Source organism: Rhamphochromis sp. 'chilingali' (assembly GCF_963969265.1).
Source record: "Rhamphochromis sp. 'chilingali' genome assembly, chromosome: 14".
Taxonomy (NCBI): Eukaryota; Metazoa; Chordata; class Actinopteri; order Cichliformes; family Cichlidae; genus Rhamphochromis; species Rhamphochromis sp. 'chilingali'.
In genome coordinates, this window is record NC_137941.1 from 28,807,407 (window position 1) to 28,825,537 (window position 18,131).

The 18,131-nt window shown below is 41.1% G+C and overlaps 2 protein-coding genes across 2 annotated transcripts; both read left to right on the top strand.

The window, feature by feature from the left end:
• Positions 1 to 812: 812 nt before the first annotated feature.
• On the top strand, positions 813 to 12,496 carry LOC308410449 (trace amine-associated receptor 7h-like; the record flags this gene model as incomplete). The annotated part of the gene is made up of 3 exons (XM_080903783.1): positions 813 to 1,012; positions 3,231 to 3,288; positions 11,816 to 12,496. 3 exons carry the CDS (start codon positions 813 to 815, stop codon positions 12,494 to 12,496), a joined length of 939 nt encoding a protein of 312 aa, XP_080759909.1.
• Positions 6,067 to 8,640, top strand: LOC308410146 (histone H1-like). The gene has a single exon (XM_080903310.1). The coding sequence runs from the start codon at positions 6,627 to 6,629 to the stop codon at positions 7,071 to 7,073; it is 447 nt and encodes a 148-aa protein (XP_080759436.1). The 5' UTR covers positions 6,067 to 6,626; the 3' UTR covers positions 7,074 to 8,640.
• Positions 12,497 to 18,131: the final 5,635 nt, after the last annotated feature.

The window sequence follows — 18,131 nt, forward strand, 5'->3', positions numbered from 1 at the left end:
TATCACTCTCCTTCTTGGTAAAATACCCCTACGCCATACACAGCCTGGAGGTGTGTTTGAGGTCACCAAAAGATGCTGTGGTACCCACATTGGTTTAATGTGCCTTCAGTTTTGAATTAATCCCCAACAGTGTATTAGTGTATTTTAATGTTAAGACTAATATCTCATAATTAGCATCATATATTTGTGTTTTGTCTTTTACTGCACACAGTGCATTGTAGAATAGTTTTGAACTCACACGGATACTAACAGAAACAACACTTCCTCACAACTTCCTCACAGGAATGTGGCCTCGATCATAAATCTGCTGTTATAGTATGCACTATAGGGCTTTGGAGTTGACGTCACGCCGCAATGCATTATGGGAGCGCAGCGCCATTTTCGGGGTCTACGAATCAACACAAACACACTGTGTTGGAACGACGACTACAAGAAAGATGCTTAAAAGCAGCTCAAAAGAGAATGAACTGTTTAGAGACCGATTGCGTCCAGAGGCGAAGCAGCGGTACTTGCAGAAAATAGCGTGCATTGGAAATGTGGACCCGTATGAAATACGGCCGTGGAGTAGAAACCCTGAAGACCAACCGCTATTGACGTAGCCTGACCTTGTCTGTGGAGTCAGCGCGTACAAGTCGTCATTCAAACAAAGGTAAGTCAGCTCGAGTACTGCGAGTGAAATGCTTTTGATTTCCCTGCAAACATTCACATTAGTGCAGCATAAATTCATTCATGAGGGGAAATTACAGTGAGAACATGTGAAGGCTGTTAGAGGGATAACATAGTGAGATCTTATGTGTTTACTTTATATTTATATGACCAGCAACATTGTCTGTGCTTCAATAGGGAACATAGTTCTCATCTCAGTTGACCGTTATGTGGCGATTTGTGACCCTCTGCATTACCCCACCAGAATGACTGTGGCGAGAGTCAAATTTAGTGTTTGTCTGTGTTGGTTTTATGCTGTTTTCTACTGCAGTCTCTACATGAAGGACATCCTAGTTGAACCAGGCAGGTATAATTCCTGCTATGGAGAGTGTGTGTTTGTCATTAATGATATTGCAGGGATTTTTGACCTAGTTTTCTCTTTTTTTGCTCCAGTTATTATCATCACAGTTGTTTATATTTGAGTGTTTGTGGTGGCTGTGTCTCAGGCTCGAGCCATGCGGTCTCATGTCACTGAATCAAGCAAACAAATCGGAGCTGAAAGCAGCCAGGACTCTTGGGATTCCTGTAGTTGTGTTTCTCTCCTCTCTTTGAACTCTTGCAGAGTCTCCTGCACTATTTTCCAGACATACTGCTTGTTTTCATAAACCTCTGTGCAGTTTTTCCCAGAGTAAATAACAGCCAGAGGTCTCCTCACTTCTCTGTTGTATATGGACTGTTGCGAAACAAAGAGGGGATGCAACACATAGTAAACATTGCCCTTTCCCAGAGACGTGTTGCTGCCATCATATTGAAACTGATCAATGTTCCCCCCACACACTATTAGATACTTAAATGGAGAAACCTCATGAACACAAGCATGCTCCCACGCACAGATTTGCACACAGATACAGACTCACAATATCTTAGTCGACTGCTGTCTCTAAACATGTCATGTATCATTAATACTCTGTCCTGCTCAGTAACATTTAATATTTATTATTTAGTGGTACTTATGCATATGTTGGTTGTTGCTATGGTTTGCCTGCTATGTTGTTTCTTTTTAACAGGCGTTGAAGCAGATGTTCAGTGTGTTTTCAACAATTCTGATTGCTGCACTGCGAGACAGGGCAAGCAAAAAAAGTTCCATGTCCTCTTTTTAAATATTTGGTGTATTTTCTGTTACTTGTTATTTTGGGAATACAAATTGTATTTATGAGGTTTACAAATTATTGCAATTTGTGTTTTCTTTTTAATGTTTTTGGCATTTAGCCACGCAAATAGCCTGGTGTGGAGTCAAATCCAGGCCTTGGCAGTAGATTTTTGTCGTACGGGCTGCCTGCTCAATCAATCAACAATGCCAGCACCCTGCATTCTGTGTTTTTTTTTTCTTTTTTTACATTTTACAGAGAGCCACATTTTTTTCCTTCATATTTTTAAAGGGTGCACATTTTCAAGATTCAATCAAATAGAAGTGCCTGTAATTTAACATTTATTGTTCATGTCTTGTCCCACAAGCGTAATCACAGACAACAGTTGATTCTGTGACTGCTGATTATAACTACGTTGACAGAAAAACTAAAAACTGTATAAAAGTCTGTATTGTCACTGCAGTTACAGAATGACTGAAATCTCAGTGCTAGGAGGTTTTGTATATATGTTATAACATCATCATATGAAACTGTATGATGTCAGTTTTGTTGGAACAACACTAACTTAGGTATCTTGATTATAAATGAAACTAACATAAGCATCAATTACACAGTAAGAACAAATTAATTGTGCCATAAATCAAGGATTGTATTGATTGCCTGTGTGTATTCAGCTTATCTGGATTAGGTGCTGCATAAAATATTCATCTTAACTCTTACATACTGATTGTAAAAGGAGAACAGAGACAATTGGATGGCTGATTTGTAGATGACTGTTTTTAGGCCCAAGTTTGTAGTTTTGGCCATTAAAATGTAAATCTTCTGGTTTTAATTGTGATAGATATGTTTGGATGGGAGACGGAGAAATCAAAAGTGAAAAGTACAAGAGGTTGTGTGCACAAAAAGAGGGAGGATATCATTCTCCAGGGAGCACAACAGTAGATGGGAGGTATGGTAGAAGGAGATAAATTTGTTGTATGACAGAAAATTCTGATTAGACTGCTGCAGGAACCTGATGATGGAGATCCAGATGCATCCAGAGGCAGAGCTCTGTTTTCCAGAGCTACTGAACAGTTCCTGCAGGAAGCCGACACTTCACTGGTCCAAAACGGTGCTCCTGAACGTTGGGCTTTCGTCCATCTCTCTGATCACTGCTGCTCTTAATCTGTTCATCATCATCTCAGTCTCCCACTTCAGGCAGAGATTAACCTCTCAGATGAAACTAAAGTTCAACTTTTAGAAAATCAAGTTTAGTAATTAGTTAGTAAATTAGTTAAGTAATTAATGAATTATGTCAAGATGAATGTCCTGTGTGTACTTCATCATGACTGTATAGGTTTTATTTCCTTAATTGCACCATGCCTCTAATAGAACATCTTCATTGAAGATATTTTGACATGATTAATGTGTAATTTATAATTTTCTGTCTCCCTGCAGGCAGCTCCACACTCCCAGTAACATCATCATCCTCTCTCTGGCTGTCTCTGACTTTTTTGTCTGTTTTTTGTTGATGCCGGTAGAAATCTTCAAAAACACGGCCTGCTGGGTATTTGGTGATCTCATGTGTTCACTTTATACTTATCTGGGCTGCATTCTTATCAATGCTTCATTTGAAATGATTATTCTCGTATCAGTTGACCGCTATGTGGCTATTTGTGACCCTCTGCATTACCCCACCAGAATCACTGTGCCGAGAGTCAAACTCAGTGTTTTTCTGTGCTGGCTTTATGCTATTTTGTACAACATCATCTATACAAAGCATGCCCTGATAAACCCAGGCAGGTATGTGTTAGATTTGTATTGTTGATTGTCATTTATGCTTAGAAATATTTACTTATATATGCTTAGAGTTTTGTAATTAGTTGTAGATTGGTAGAGGTTTTGATCCTTGATAGTCTGCAAACTTTGTGTGTATTAGACAGCACTTTGGGAGCATGAGAGGTCATACCGTGTCTTATTGTTTTATGGTAGGATTAACGTAGCTACATCTGTTCTAGTCTAAGTGCTCTTTGTTTAGATGAACTGCAGGACTTCCTCACCGTGTTATCTAGGATGAACCATCTAGGGTGAGGGGGAGGCTACCCTCTTCCTGACCAAGGATGTTTAACCCTTTGATCAGAAACACACACACACACACACACACACACACACACACACACACACACACACACACACACACAGGCAAGGTACTCTTTGTTTGTATGTAGACGTCGTATGTTAATGAACCTATGCATATTCATGTAACCTCAATAAAAGGACAGTGTTACGGGAGGACGGACGAGAGCTACTGGGGTCAAGTGAAGGAACGGCGTTTGTCTGGTTCTCTCCCGTGCACGAGTACCATGAAGAAGTTTGCCTACTTGCGTCTTGCTTGCAGTGTAATTATATTGTCTTCAACGTTCCAGCAGATGGGTTCAAGCTACAAACCTATCATTAATTGGTCCTTCGATGCCGGAGCCCTGGAATCGCATTCACCGAGGGGAGGAGAGGCACGCTGAAAGACTGACGTCAGCCAGGAAGTTCCTGTGGATTCGCGGTCTGTCTTTTCTCCTCGATGAATGACGGTCGGCGGGATTCGGGCTGATATTACACTCTAAGCAATGCCAAGTAAGTTTAAAGAGGCCGACTCTATAACCGTGTGGTTGTGCAGTCTCCGCCACTGTGTGAGGCGTTGAGAAGAGCCCGACTCTATAACCGTGTGGTTGTGCAGTCTCCGCCACTGTGTGAGGCGTTGAGAAGAGCCCGACTCTATAACCGTGTGGTTGTGCAGTCTCCGCCACTGTGTGAGGCGTTGAGAAGTTCGCTACTTTGTGGAGCGATACCCGGGTTCCTTGCTACTTTGTGGAGCAAGAGGTTCCTCGCTACTTTGTGTGGCTAGAGGTGAGTTCTCCGCCACTTTGTGGGGCGTTGAGAAGTTCCGCGGGGTCCAGACTGTGCTGGACGATAGGCCTATTTTGTGTTGTTTTTGTTGTCGTCGTCGTCGTTGTTGTTGTTGTGTGGGTGTGTGCGGAGCAGAACATGTGGTCTGTGACACCGACTGTTGTTGTTATCATGGGTTTCTAAGCAACCAAGAGTGAGTCGGAGGGAGACAGACGTTTGTGCTGGACTTTGCTCCTGGCAGCACAAAGTATTTATGTAAAAAAGAGAGGGAGCGACGGCTCCACAGCTGCGCGGGTTCACGCGAGCGCGGTCACGCGGGTTTCACGCGGACCTGAGCCGTGCGGTTAATCGCAGGCTTAAAAATGGAAGAGATTAAAATGTTAGAAGTTTTCAGAAAACACACCAGCCTTGAAGAGCGTGTGGAGAAGGCCAGCCCACATCAGCAGCTATGCTCTGGTGGGTGGCTGTCCCCCCACCCCTTGCTGACACAAAACGTTAACTCTTCAGCCTGTGTGCCAGACCATAGACGTAATTGAGGTGGATAGTTGTTAAAAGTCATCTACATTACGCTTGTGGTTGCTTAAATTCAGTACGATGACATGTGAGGTGAAGTGATATAGATAAATATTTAAACTAATGAAGTGCATAGAGGCACTTGACCTGTGTGGAAGACTGTCGTCTTATTATGAACCATTGTTGAGATGTAGAGCACACCTGTGAAAACAACTAATATGCTGAACCCTGTATGAAACATCTAAAAGTACATGATGGAGAAGCTGAGTTGAATATGAAAGTGTAAGACTTTGCCACTGTGGGCAGAGCAACTACTGTATGATGTTGCGTTGCAGTTTTTTTTTTTCTTCTGAGCTGATGAGCAGGCTACACATTATCAGATCGAGAGCTGTCTGAGAACTACTCTAAGAGAGGGAAACAGCACTATGTTAACTGTGATAACTGGAGTGTGCAGCGTTTCCATGAGCAGTTTTCCTGAATCTTGACTCTTGTGTGTGGAGTGTTCATAGCATCAGCATTATGTTTTTGTTTATTTGTTTTGTTGGGTTGGAAATAATTAAATAAACGTGTGATCATGCCTATGGATGACCATGGCACATATCTCCAGCCATATGATTTATTTATGCAGATGACAAAGTGAGTGTGAATGTGTCTGACATCACAGTGTTTTTGTGCACTGTGCAAGAGTAATTGCCTTTGATTGTGAGTGACAGCGGTGATTTTGCAGGTCACCAGCTATTGTAAATAAAAAAAAAAAAAAAGAGTGAATAAGAGGGAGAATTTATATTGTAGAAAAAAATAATCATAGGAAAAAGGTTTTGTGTTGATCAACCAAAAAAACAACTATAATTTCATTTTCTGCTTTTAAGAAAGGATTGTTCACAAAAACAGAGAGAGAGAGAGAGAGATATGTGTTGATTAAGCAGTGATGATAATAATGAAAATGTCTTAGTTGTCACTTTCAGGTGAAAAGCAGACCTGAATCAATTTTCCACATGCAGCGGTCGGAAGAAAAGTTATAGTTTAACAATTGGAAACGTTCAAGCCAAGTTTCTGGCTGACTTATTTATAGCACGATCTGTCTCAAAACTCTCACTCTTCCCTGAAAAAACCTGATCAGCAGCGGCAGTATCGGAGCAGAGGCTGCAGAAGCAAAAGCAGCAGAAGAAGAAAGCAAACCCATCTTCCTGTCTGATTGAATGAATTCCACGGAAGGGCGAGCAAGATGGCGGCGTGAAGAGGAGTTTTTGTTCGAGCGCTTAGCACGAGACACTTATTTGACGTCTTTCTGGCTTTCGGGACTTTTTTGGAGATCAGCGCGCTAAACTTGCTGGATCTGAGGCCAGGGTCTGCGGCGGCAGCATGTTGAAATGCTCAAAAAGGACTGAGTGACTCGGGCAAGCCACATGCGGCTAGCGACATGAAAGAAATGGACCCTTCATGATGCGTTCAACGTGCCAGCGCTGTGGTGGGAAAGGCTCCATCATAAACGCGCCCTGCGCCGAGGTTCAGGCCAAGAAGAAGAAGACGATGACTTCCAAGCCCAAGAAGGTCGGCCTCAGCGTGGGCGAGCTGATTGTGAAAGCCGTGGCCGCTCTCAAGAAGGCTCTGGCTGCCGGAGGCTACGATGTGGACAAGAACAAGGCCCGTGTCAAGACCGCCATCAAGAGTCTGGTGGCGAAGGGCACTCTGGTGCAGACCAAGGGCACCGGGGCCTCCGGATCCTTCAAGATGAACAGGGTTACTGAGACCAAAGCTAAGAAACCGGCAGCAGCTGCTAAGAAGTCGCCCAGGAAGGCAGCAGCAGCAGCACTTCAGCCACTAGCACGAAGTCAACCGCATCAGAGGACAATAGTGAGAGTGGCTGTGACTTCACTGTGCATGTGAAGAAAACGTTTGAGGAGAACTGAACAGTTGGAGTTTGACATTTGCCACCTGTGGAGTAAAATGGCAAGAAGAGACAGTGGGACACAGGACAAAGCTGAAGGAGAACTGCCGGCTGTTGGACTGTTGAAGTGGGAGAGGACAACAGAGTGAGAAGACTAGGTGAGAACACATAGGAATTATTTAATGTGGGAAATCAAAATTTGGGTTAGCAAACCTGGGGAAAAGAAAACTGACTGCTTAAGTTGGAAAATTGAGACGGAGTCTGAAACATTGCGAAAATAGAAACATATACAAAATCACACACACACAAGCAGAACATGCATTAACCCTACTAACAATTCCAAACACAAAATGACTCATGAAGACTCATAGCACATTAGTTAAGAAATGATTAAATAATAGCAGAGAAGGGTGTAGGAAAGGCAGCTTTAAGAACATGCTCTGCTGGAGATGCAGCTCCACAGACATGCATTAGACCTGCCTAATAACACAAACACATGTAATGAAAATTAGCTTGTTATCTTTCATCAGTGTTAAAATAGTGTCAATTTAGCAGACACTTGTTATTAAATACTGAATTTATCCAATGCAAAAAATTGACTCTCCAGGTTGCAGGACAACAGTTTAATTTTTGTGAGAAAAAAGATCCTGGTTTGACCAACCAGTGATCAGACAATAAATTTAGTTGTTAAAATGGTAAATTGGGAGAAGCTTCCTGCTTGATTGAGGCAGCACATGTAATTTACTGTATGAGGGAAATTGTCTTTTGTGATACTATTTTGAACATGCTTTTCTGTCGTCCTGTCAACTTAGTGGGTTAATAGTTGATATGCAAATTAGTTGATTGGTTTTAGATTAATGAAAGGTGACTGAATTCTAGTACGAGTGAATGAGATGTGTTGGAGTTGTTGTGTGTTGAGTGGAGACTCTAAAACACTGAGTTTCCTGCTTTGATGTGCGAGTGAATCCTGTATTTAGATACACAACTCTGAATACGTCAGAACAGACTGTTTTGTGAAGTGCATGACAGCATGTCACATGTTTTATGATGAAGGGAAAAGGAAAATTGAATAAAATAGATCTGTGGCCTAAATGAGTGAAGAGCACAGACCTGGTAATTAAACTCATAGCTAATAAGACATTAGGATTATGTTGTGTGTTGTGCAGCTGATGGTTGATTTGGAGTGAATCTAGCTGATGATTTTTCTTTTGTTGTGAAGTCGAGCCTGCCGATTAGTATGATGGTATGATGAACCATGCTAATGGTATGATTTACCTGAGATGAGGAGTTTGTGTCATGACTTAACAAGGCCTTTTTATTTTGATACTTTCACAGTGCACTGAAAGTTTTGTTTGATAATCTCTGTTATTTTTCATTTTTATCTTTTGAACAGGCACTGATTTTGTTTGTCTATTTTCTTTTCTTTAAGCAGATCTGCACGTCGGGAATTAAAAATGCTACACGTCGTCGAGAAAATTGTGCCAAGTGAGTTCTCCACATTTAAATGGACTCTGGAGAAAGCCACTTATTTGGGACAATTATTAAATGACAGTCCCAGTCCAAAAGGATTCAGCGATGTAATCCAAACTAAAGTTCTTCTTTTTCTTTTTGAAATGACGTCATTTTGCTGAGAGTGGAAACTAAATGCGACGATAGGTTCCACTATCAGCAAAGAAAGAAAGAATGAATGCATGAATGAGTGAGTGAAAGGAAAACAAACTGACTGACTGGTAAAAGCTGACAAAAGCTGACAAGACTTTACTGATGTAACACGACTGTGTGAAGTTGACCCCCGCCTGGCAGGGGTGCAGATGAGTCTGTGTGTGCTTCCCTTTACAGAAGCAGAAAGATGACAGCAACACTCGAGGTTGCGTGATGATTTAACATTTTAAATGCCATTTTCTGTGTCTGTGAATTTACTATGTGTGTGTCATTCACTAGCTTGTGTGCTCACAGAGATATCTGTGACAAAGTATGCATACGCCTGCGCAAGCGCTAACATTTGCATTTTCGTTTTTACAGCATTACGGTTCTTCGTGTGTTTGATCATGTGATTTATAGGAATACTGGCTAATGTTTCTCTACTACAAGATTTCTGGGTTTATGTGTGAAGAAAACTGTAGTTACAGGCATATGTTGATGGAGAAATTAATATAGTTTGAGACATACTGTGATGAGACCAGTGTTACTGTTTCCACAGCGAGTGTTAACTTTATGGTGTTTTATGGCACCTCTAGAATCTGTTGACCTGTGTCTGACCTCCGTCTGACCACAGTCTATGTGCATTGCTAATGTTTGTTTCTTTGAGAATGCTGTAGTAGATTCAGCTGAAGCGGACAAGTGACATGAGTAAAACAAATAAGAGATTACGGTATTTATGGAATAGTTTATTATGGGCTCATTTGCTGGCCACTTTTGAACCCATAATAATAATATATGAGTGGAGTGACTTTGCTTAAGAGAAGTCACTGATTACATTAATGTTAACAGAGTACATGGGATAATCCATGTCTGAGGTGAATTAGGGTAATAGTTGTAGTTACTGCTTTGAGAAAACCTGCACATGACACTTGTCTTGCTGATGTTGAATGCTTATTACTCTTATGATACAATTGTTTACAGGTATGAAGTTTGATTTCACTTCCAGATTTTGCTTTCCAGGCCGTGATGGTGTGTATGCAGGCTCCTGGGAGAGCCAGGTGTTAAGCAAACTTAATATGCAACACACGCTAACATCTTTTATTGCAGGGTTACGGAGCTACTCCAGAGGAGATGCCCTGATGTTGCCTGGGACATGATCTAGCTAATCTTTTTCTTTAAGACAGGGATCCAGGTTTGGTGAGTTGACGCATGGGAATGTCCATGCGTCAAGAGGTGGAGTGCAAGGATTAACATTAAACAATGTTTACTATTATTGTTGCAGTGATTTGTGTGATTAGCCGTTTTATTTACAAATATTAAACCTATGCAAGTGGTGCATCCATGTTCAGATGAGGCTTTGATGGCCTATAAGTGAAGTTCACTGAACTAAAGAATGTGGTTTGATGATTGTTGACATGCTCTCCAAATAGAAGTTTTTCTTCTTAGCAAGGAAATACAGGTGCAGCAGTAATCTCCTGAGAAATCTTCAGAGGCCCAGTGAGAAGCGTGAACCATTCCAGGCATAGCTGACAGCCAGGCAGTGGTTGAGGTCAAAGGTCAAGCTGGTTGGGGCCCATCATGAGATCAGACCTTGGAGCCACAGCAAGGACCATGAAACTGCCTGCAAAATAGAGGAGAGGATCGTCCACAAGATGGGAGCTGAGGCCAGGAGAGAGGCTTCAGGAGGATCAGAGATCATCTTCAGCACAGCAGACATCACACAGAGAGCTGTGCTACTGAGCTTCCAGGAGATTTTAAATAAAATGAAAGATTCAATATTGACGCTGAGGAAGACAACTAAGGTGTACGACGTGCTCTGCCTTAAACCTTCAGCAGCGTTGGAACATGAAAACTCGTGGGATGAGGGGAGCGTGCCAAGCTCCATCGACAGCGCAGAAGGAGTTCGAGGATGACATCATGATTCTGTGAAAGCACAGGAACCAGAAGCTATGGTGGTGATGACAGCAGTTTCCTATGAACATCACCTAATGCTGTGCCACTATACTGTGCATACGATGACACTCTGAAGGCTGCTGGGATCATAACAGCAGTAAGATGACGGAACCCAGCACCCTTTCCACAGAGAGCTTTTTCTGCAGAGCATGGACAATTAAGGAGTCATAAATATCCCCCTCACAAGACGAAGGTCTGAAGTCAGGTGATGGGGGCTGGTAAGAGGCCATAAAACTAGAGTGCTGAGAGGTCTGCAGCTTGGAAATAGCTGAGACCCATGTTGACGAACAACAAAACCAACTGGTATGTTTGAATTCTATTCTACATACATTTGGACTCTGGTCCTATGGACAGTGATGGAAACAACTGGAAGAGACATTCATGACGCCCTGCAGAGCTTAAACCACTCTGCAGAGAGACATGTGATGTGCACACCCGGAGGAAGCACCACCAAGCTGAGATGTTTTTGAAAATGTTACTTTTTTAGTTTCACTATTAAATTAACAATTTCTTTGGTTGCTCGTAAGATGCAGTTTGCCATGAGATGAGCTCAATGAATGGGGTAACTGCTAATACATTTATTAAACTGTGTACCTTTTCAGTAATTTAGGGTGATTTGACATATGCTGAGTATAAAAAGGTTTGCATTGAAACTGTCAGACATGAGGTATTCATACCTGGGAACTTTTCAAGCATAAAGGTCAAAAAGGGGGGAAATGTTAGATTTGTATTGTTGATTGTCATTTATGCTTAGAAATATTTACTTATATATGCTTAGAGTTTTGTAATTAGTTGTAGATTGGTAGAGGTTTTGATCCTTGATAGTCTGCAAACTTTGTGTGTATTAGACAGCACTTTGGGAGCATGAGAGGTCATACCGTGTCTTATTGTTTTATGGTAGGATTAACGTAGCTACATCTGTTCTAGTCTAAGTGCTCTTTGTTTAGATGAACTGCAGGACTTCCTCACCGTGTTATCTAGGATGAACCATCTAGGGTGAGGGGGAGGCTACCCTCTTCCTGACCAAGGATGTTTAACCCTTTGATCAGAAACACACACACACACACACACACACACACACACACACACACACACACACAGGCAAGGTACTCTTTGTTTGTATGTAGACGTCGTATGTTAATGAACCTATGCATATTCATGTAACCTCAATAAAAGGACAGTGTTACGGGAGGACGGACGAGAGCTACTGGGGTCAAGCGAAGGAACGGCGTTTGTCTGGTTCTCTCCCGTGCATGAGTACCATGAAGAAGTTTGCCTACTTGCGTCTTGCTTGCAGTGTAATTATATTGTCTTCAACGTTCCAGCAGATGGGTTCAAGCTACAAACCTATCAGTATGGTTCCTGCTATGGAGAGTGTGTTTTTGTTGTTGATGATATTATTGGAATTGTTGACTTTGTTGTATCTCTTATAGTTCCAGTTACGATCATCGTAGTTCTGTATACGAGAGTGTTTGTGGTGGTTGTGTCTCAGGCTCGTGCCATGCGCTCTCATGTTACAGCTGTCACACTTCAGCGGCCACTGAATCAAGCAAACAAATCTGAGCTGAAAGCAGCCAGGAACCTTGGGATTCTTGTAGTTGTGTTTCTGGCGTGCTACTGTCCATTTTACTGCTACTTTTTTCTTGCAGGCAATGATCCAGCTGCTTCTTCTGCATCTTCTATCCTCATTGTTTATTATTTTAACTCTTGCCTAAACCCATTAATGTATGCACTGTTTTACTCCTGGTTTAGAAATGCTGTTAAACTTATCATCACTCTGCAGATATTAAAGGCTAACAGCAGTGAGATCAACATACTACAGAGATAATGCGGAGTGACTTGACTAACATCTGCTATATAAAGATTTCAAATCCAGTAAATGAATGTGTCCATAGTCTGGAAATATAAAAATGCTGTCTTCTATGTATTGAGATGTGTATGAATTCAGTACGATAAAATTTGTTTAAATGTTAACATTTAAGTTAACTTGAACATGAAGAGCATTCAGCTTAAGCCACTTTCTATTTTATAACCAATAATGACATTGACTTTGGCTGTGTTTCTTAAACACACATTGATTTACAGCTGTGTTGTTTTTCTAGCTCTGATACAATTGTATCATATGCTTAATACCAAAAATTTTTTTTCTCAAAAATCAAAAGTTAGCTAACTATTTCCACACCTGTGAATATGGCTAATATATTAATTAGCATCTCAGTAAATGTTACCTTTTAAATATATCATAACAGTTTTGAGGAAAAAGAAGGCAATCATGCTAAAAATCCATCAATAGAAGAGAAGCAGGTATGTAGGTTGTTTAAGTAGATTGTTTTATCTAGTTAATAAAAATGTTTTTTCTAGCTTTAACTGCTGTTTTTAATGAACTTTCAAGATAATGAAGTTGACAAATATGTAAACTTCCTTGAGAAAAAGTAAAGAATTTCCATGAAGGAACTGTTACTAAAATATAGTTAAAAGTAGAAACTGATAGCACACCATTAAACATGCCCTGCAAAGTTTGCCTCCCCTAATTTAGCTGAGCTGAGCTGAGCTAACGTGGCTAACTAGCCTTACAGTTATGCTGTTTTTTGATGCATTAGCATTGCAGTCTTCTTTCAAACCTCACTTTTAAACTTAGTATTCTGTAAACCTCAGGTGGGTTACGTTTGCATCTGGCAATAAATATCTATATGTACATAATTTTTCTGTTGTAAGGATAGTTGAGACTTGCTAGAGTCTTAAGCTACTTTCATTTTCATTAATGCTTTATAATGGTACGACACTCCATTTACATGAGGTCAAACAAAATACTTAACAACTAGTAAGTGCCTGAATTAACTATGAATTACAATATGAAATAAGTATTAATAAAACCTCCATTAACACACTCAAACAATGCACTTATATCTTAATCATTATATATATATAAATGTGCTTCTAAATACTTGAATCACTTATTTAGACTTTGTACATTTTACCATGAACAAGTTATATATGAGCAACACTTTATAAATGATCAGAGGTGGAGGAAGATCTCAGCCTGGGCGTCTATTGTCTTGTGTAGTCTGGAAGATGAGTGGATGGCGGGGTGGGTGGAGTTTTCTCTGTGGTGGGGTCGTGTGGGCTAAGTCCTGGGCTCTGTGGGGCCAGGCAGCGCCGCCGAACTGTGCCCCGGTCCGGATGGGCCTGGGCCCCCTTTCCCTGGCGGGTTGCAGAGTATGGAGATGCCTACTGGGGTCAGCAGGGGAGCTGGCCCCAGGGAGGGGTCACTTGCCCCTCCCTTCCTTCCTTTCACCCCTGCGTCATTGCCCACCTCTCAATTTTAAATACACGTAGACACTGAGGGCTATCAGGACAGGCTATGCGCTTACCTGCTGCTCTCTGGCAGGTAGCTCCATGTCCTCCTAGGTTTTAAATGCACCTTAGAACACACATGCATCAACACTACATATGAGCGGGCAGAAGAAGCTTTGGAGTCTTTACACACCCCCGTTCTCTGCAGCCTGTCGGAGTGGGGGGGCTAGGAGGAGGAGATGGCCGCCCGATCAGGGTCTGGAATGTGGGGCCTCCCTGCTGCTGCCGAGTCAGGGCAGTCTGCTTCTCTCCACCCCAGAGAAAAGGGTAACACTACCTGGCTTGGGTGCAGTTTCCCCCCCTCCGAGGGCGCAGCTGGCTGCCGGCGGAGCTCACGGGCAGCCCCCCCTCCTGGCTTCTGCTCCGCAGCTACTGAGTGATCCCTCATCTGGGACTCTCCTCAGCTCTTTCTGGGACAGTGGCGCGGCTGCCCCTCTGTTGGTCTTCCTTGGTTTCTTGTGTTCTGAGGGCCTCTGGATGTCTGGAGTTTTGATCTCCTCCATACCTGCTTCATGCCCTGGAGGACGGGGCAGTGGCTCCCCACACCCTCTAACAGATCATTACATGTAGGAACCTTTTAAATACAAGCGTGCTCATGCTCACAGGTGTACACACGGGTGCTCACACACACAAACTACACCCTTTTTGGCTCCTACCTCAAAGCACACTGTGCGCTGTTGTTTTTCCCTTTATCCCCGTCCCTCTTCCCTGCTGTTTTTCTTTCCCTCTTTCTTTCTCCCCTTTCTTTTCCCCAGTCAAGTCTGTCCCGTATTTAACAAGTGAAAATAAAATAAACAATAAAAGGTGAATCAAATTGACCATTACGGCAAGGCTGGGATGGTCAATTTGGTAAAGTAAATCCGTTGGGCATCTTTCTTTGCCTTTAGACATTAATTCTGATGGCAGAAGAGCCAAACGGGACAGGCAAAAAAAAAAAAGGGTTCATTAATAGGAAGGGATGTAGAAGTGAAACCATGGGTGTGGTCTGTACAACAGTTGGTCCAGTTTCAATTTCTTTAACACTATGACTTTGTGTTAAATGATTATGCCTATTCCTGTTAACCATCATTTGACACATTGTTGTTATTGTGACCAGAAGATCTCTTTTTTTTTTATCCATGTCCACTTTCTTTGAACCCAAAGCCTTTCTTACTCCCTCTTCCCATGCTGCACGTGCCTTATCATAATTCTCTTTTGCTTTTTGATGCAGGGCTTGTATTGTATCATTAGTTGGGAGTGGTGCTCCTGGATGTGTAGTGAGAAATCCTTTTTCCCACGCCATCCAGACATCATCGAAGCATTTTTACGATTTTGCCCTTTTTTTCTTCTCCGTTTCTCTTTCCAACATTTGGCATTTACAAAGTCCTTGAGGTGTCTCATATTGCTGGGAGCTGCTAGTTCTTCTTCATTGAATGTTGCAGGGGTGGTAGTAGCCATTGTAATTTTTCTTTTATATTTCACTCTTCCTATATAATTATACCTTAATTATTTTGTTGCTCGTGTATTCATTTACTGTTTTTAATTTGTTATTACTTATTTCAACATCATCTGTTATTTTATTATTCTTCCAATTATTTTCAATTTCTTTCTTTCGTTGCTTAATCTTTTTTTGAATTGCCAGTATTTCTTTATGCTTTATCACTACTCTTTGTTGATCAATCAATTAATTTTTTTTATCCTGTCCTCAATTTTTTTCCTTAAGTTCTTACTCAATGAATTTATTTATTGTACTTGTTTTATTTATTAACAGTAAATGGACTAATTCTATACTACTTTGATACTACTTTTTCACTTTTATTCAGCCCTCCCTCTCTACAGGTTTTACACCTTTTAAACAAAACAAGTACCAAACCAAAAACAGACAAATACATACCACAACAACTACACGTAAAATAATCACATCGTGACGCCTCTGCCTTTCTAAATGGAGGGACATTAACTGCGCGTGTATGTAAGCGTGTAAAACCTGCAGATAGTCAGATTAACATTTTGTCTCTATCTGCCATTCTGCAATTTATTCCATATAAAACAATAACGTGGCGCACAGCGTGACGTGAAAAAAGGCACATACCTTTGACATTGCGTGACGAACTCTGTATTTCTCGTCCACACTAAACGCAAAAAAGGAGTTTTAAAAAAATCTCAGTTTTCGGTGATTCGAAACGCCGTTTACGTGTGGACGAAACAGCTGCGTTTTCACAAATACCCGTGTAGGTGTGGACGTAGCGTAAAAGAGTTAGTAGTTTATTTCATTGCTACCTGTAATTTATTGCAGATTACTTGTATTTGCTTAATTGTTTACTAAATGTTTGAGGTGTGAAATAAACTGCAATGGAGCAAAATATGGGTGTTTGTGGTTGGAGGATGTGTGCGTGTGCACGCGGGTGCGTGAACATTTTTCTTGTAAAACAAAGGGGGGCGCAGCAAAAAAAGTTTGGGAACCACTGCCATAGACCCCTATGCTCAAAACCATATTCGGCTTGCTCCTTACTTATTGAAAAAATCTGTGTATATGCCCCGTTTTTTCCAAAGTTCAGACACGGGTTGATTCTCAAAGAAAATAAATAGCAACATTAATTTGACATAGCATAGACCTTGTTAGCTGATTGGAGTAAAACCTTAAATTGGAGGAACAGGTCCAACTTGCCTACACCAAGTCTACTTCCTGTGTGCAGAGATGTGTGGAGTCTGTAAAAGTCCTTAAAGGTTTCAAGTAAAATGTCCAAAAGTCTAGGGGAATGTGTGTGTGTGTGTGTGTGTTTGAAAGGGGACAGCAAGTTCAAAATGGCGTGAGATTTCTGTTGCAGCTGGCCTACCACACTCTGTTTTGGAGCACGGGAAAAAATCAACTGGTCCATCAACAGGATTGGCTCATCATCAATATCAGATCCAATCTAACGCATTTAACAAAAAACCTGACCTGTCAACGACAGTGTCATAGGACATACTGAGTTTGTAAAAATTAACACTTCACAATTTGTTAGCAAATAAAAAATTACTGCTTGTAACATTAACCATGCTTACAATTGAAAATAAAATACCAAAATATGTAACACTCTTTTTAAATGCTTCTTCAGTCTTCTCTCAATAATTTAAATATTTACAATTTCAATCACATTCTGAATAAAAAATACCACTGCAGGACATTGCCTCAAGTTTTCTTTTAAGCAAAATAAAGTATAGCTTTCTACAAAACATTGTAAACTATTTCTTCAGTAAATGTTAGAAATATTTTACTCACAGTGAACTCATAAAAAGTGAAAATAAATAATGAACAGGTAAAATAATTTGCTCACCGATCTCACAAGAGGACATTTTAGAAATGACACTCTCTCTAAGCCCTGATTTTCTACGACCAAAAATGCAGAGAGAATCAGAACTAGTTAATAGTAATTACATTTGAACACACTGTTTTAGCAGTATACATGCATAAAATAATTTTTAGTATCTGCAGTGAGTGCTAACTCTTCTTTCTGTATCATTTTTGTAAGTTTTACTGTGAATCTCGGTGTCCTTATTTTGTGCTAGTGTGCTCAGAGCTCATGTGGCAGCCACCAGAAAAGAGGAAGGTCTGTGCTCTCTCAGATGGAGATGGCAATTGGGACAATGCACCAACTACTAGAGATATTAGAGGAATATTAGAGATTGGATATTAGGGATGAGGTCCACAGACTAACCCTGATAGGTCCCCTTCTTCACTTTGATTGCTCCCTTCAGCCAGTTTACTAATAGTTTATTGTAAGAACAAATTATGTTCACCAAGTGAAAGTTGCATTTGAGAATACAATAGGTGAAGTGAAATTGGAGTGGAGCAGGAACTCCACAGGTGAAGCAAATGCAAAGAAATCAAAATTGCCCACATGAGAGAAAGACAGAAATAACAGGAGAGAGGACTGGGAGAGAGAAAAAGAGGCACAGCAGAGCAAAGGAAAGAGAGGTTGAACAAAATAAATTAGGTGTATGACAGTCCAAGAGGTTGTGCAGAGAGAAATAGGAGCGAATTCTACAGAGCATGAATGAGAGGAGGAGACAGATCAGACGCAGAGATAAATCTGTTGTATAATAATGAGATCAGGTCAGAGAGCTGCAGAGGTTGTAGTTGTCTGATG

Bases quoted from the DNA above. Each gene is read 5' to 3' on its own strand.
- LOC308410146 (XM_080903310.1), top strand. From the start codon at position 6,627: ATGATGCGTTCAACGTGCCAGCGCTGTGGTGGGAAAGGCTCCATCATA.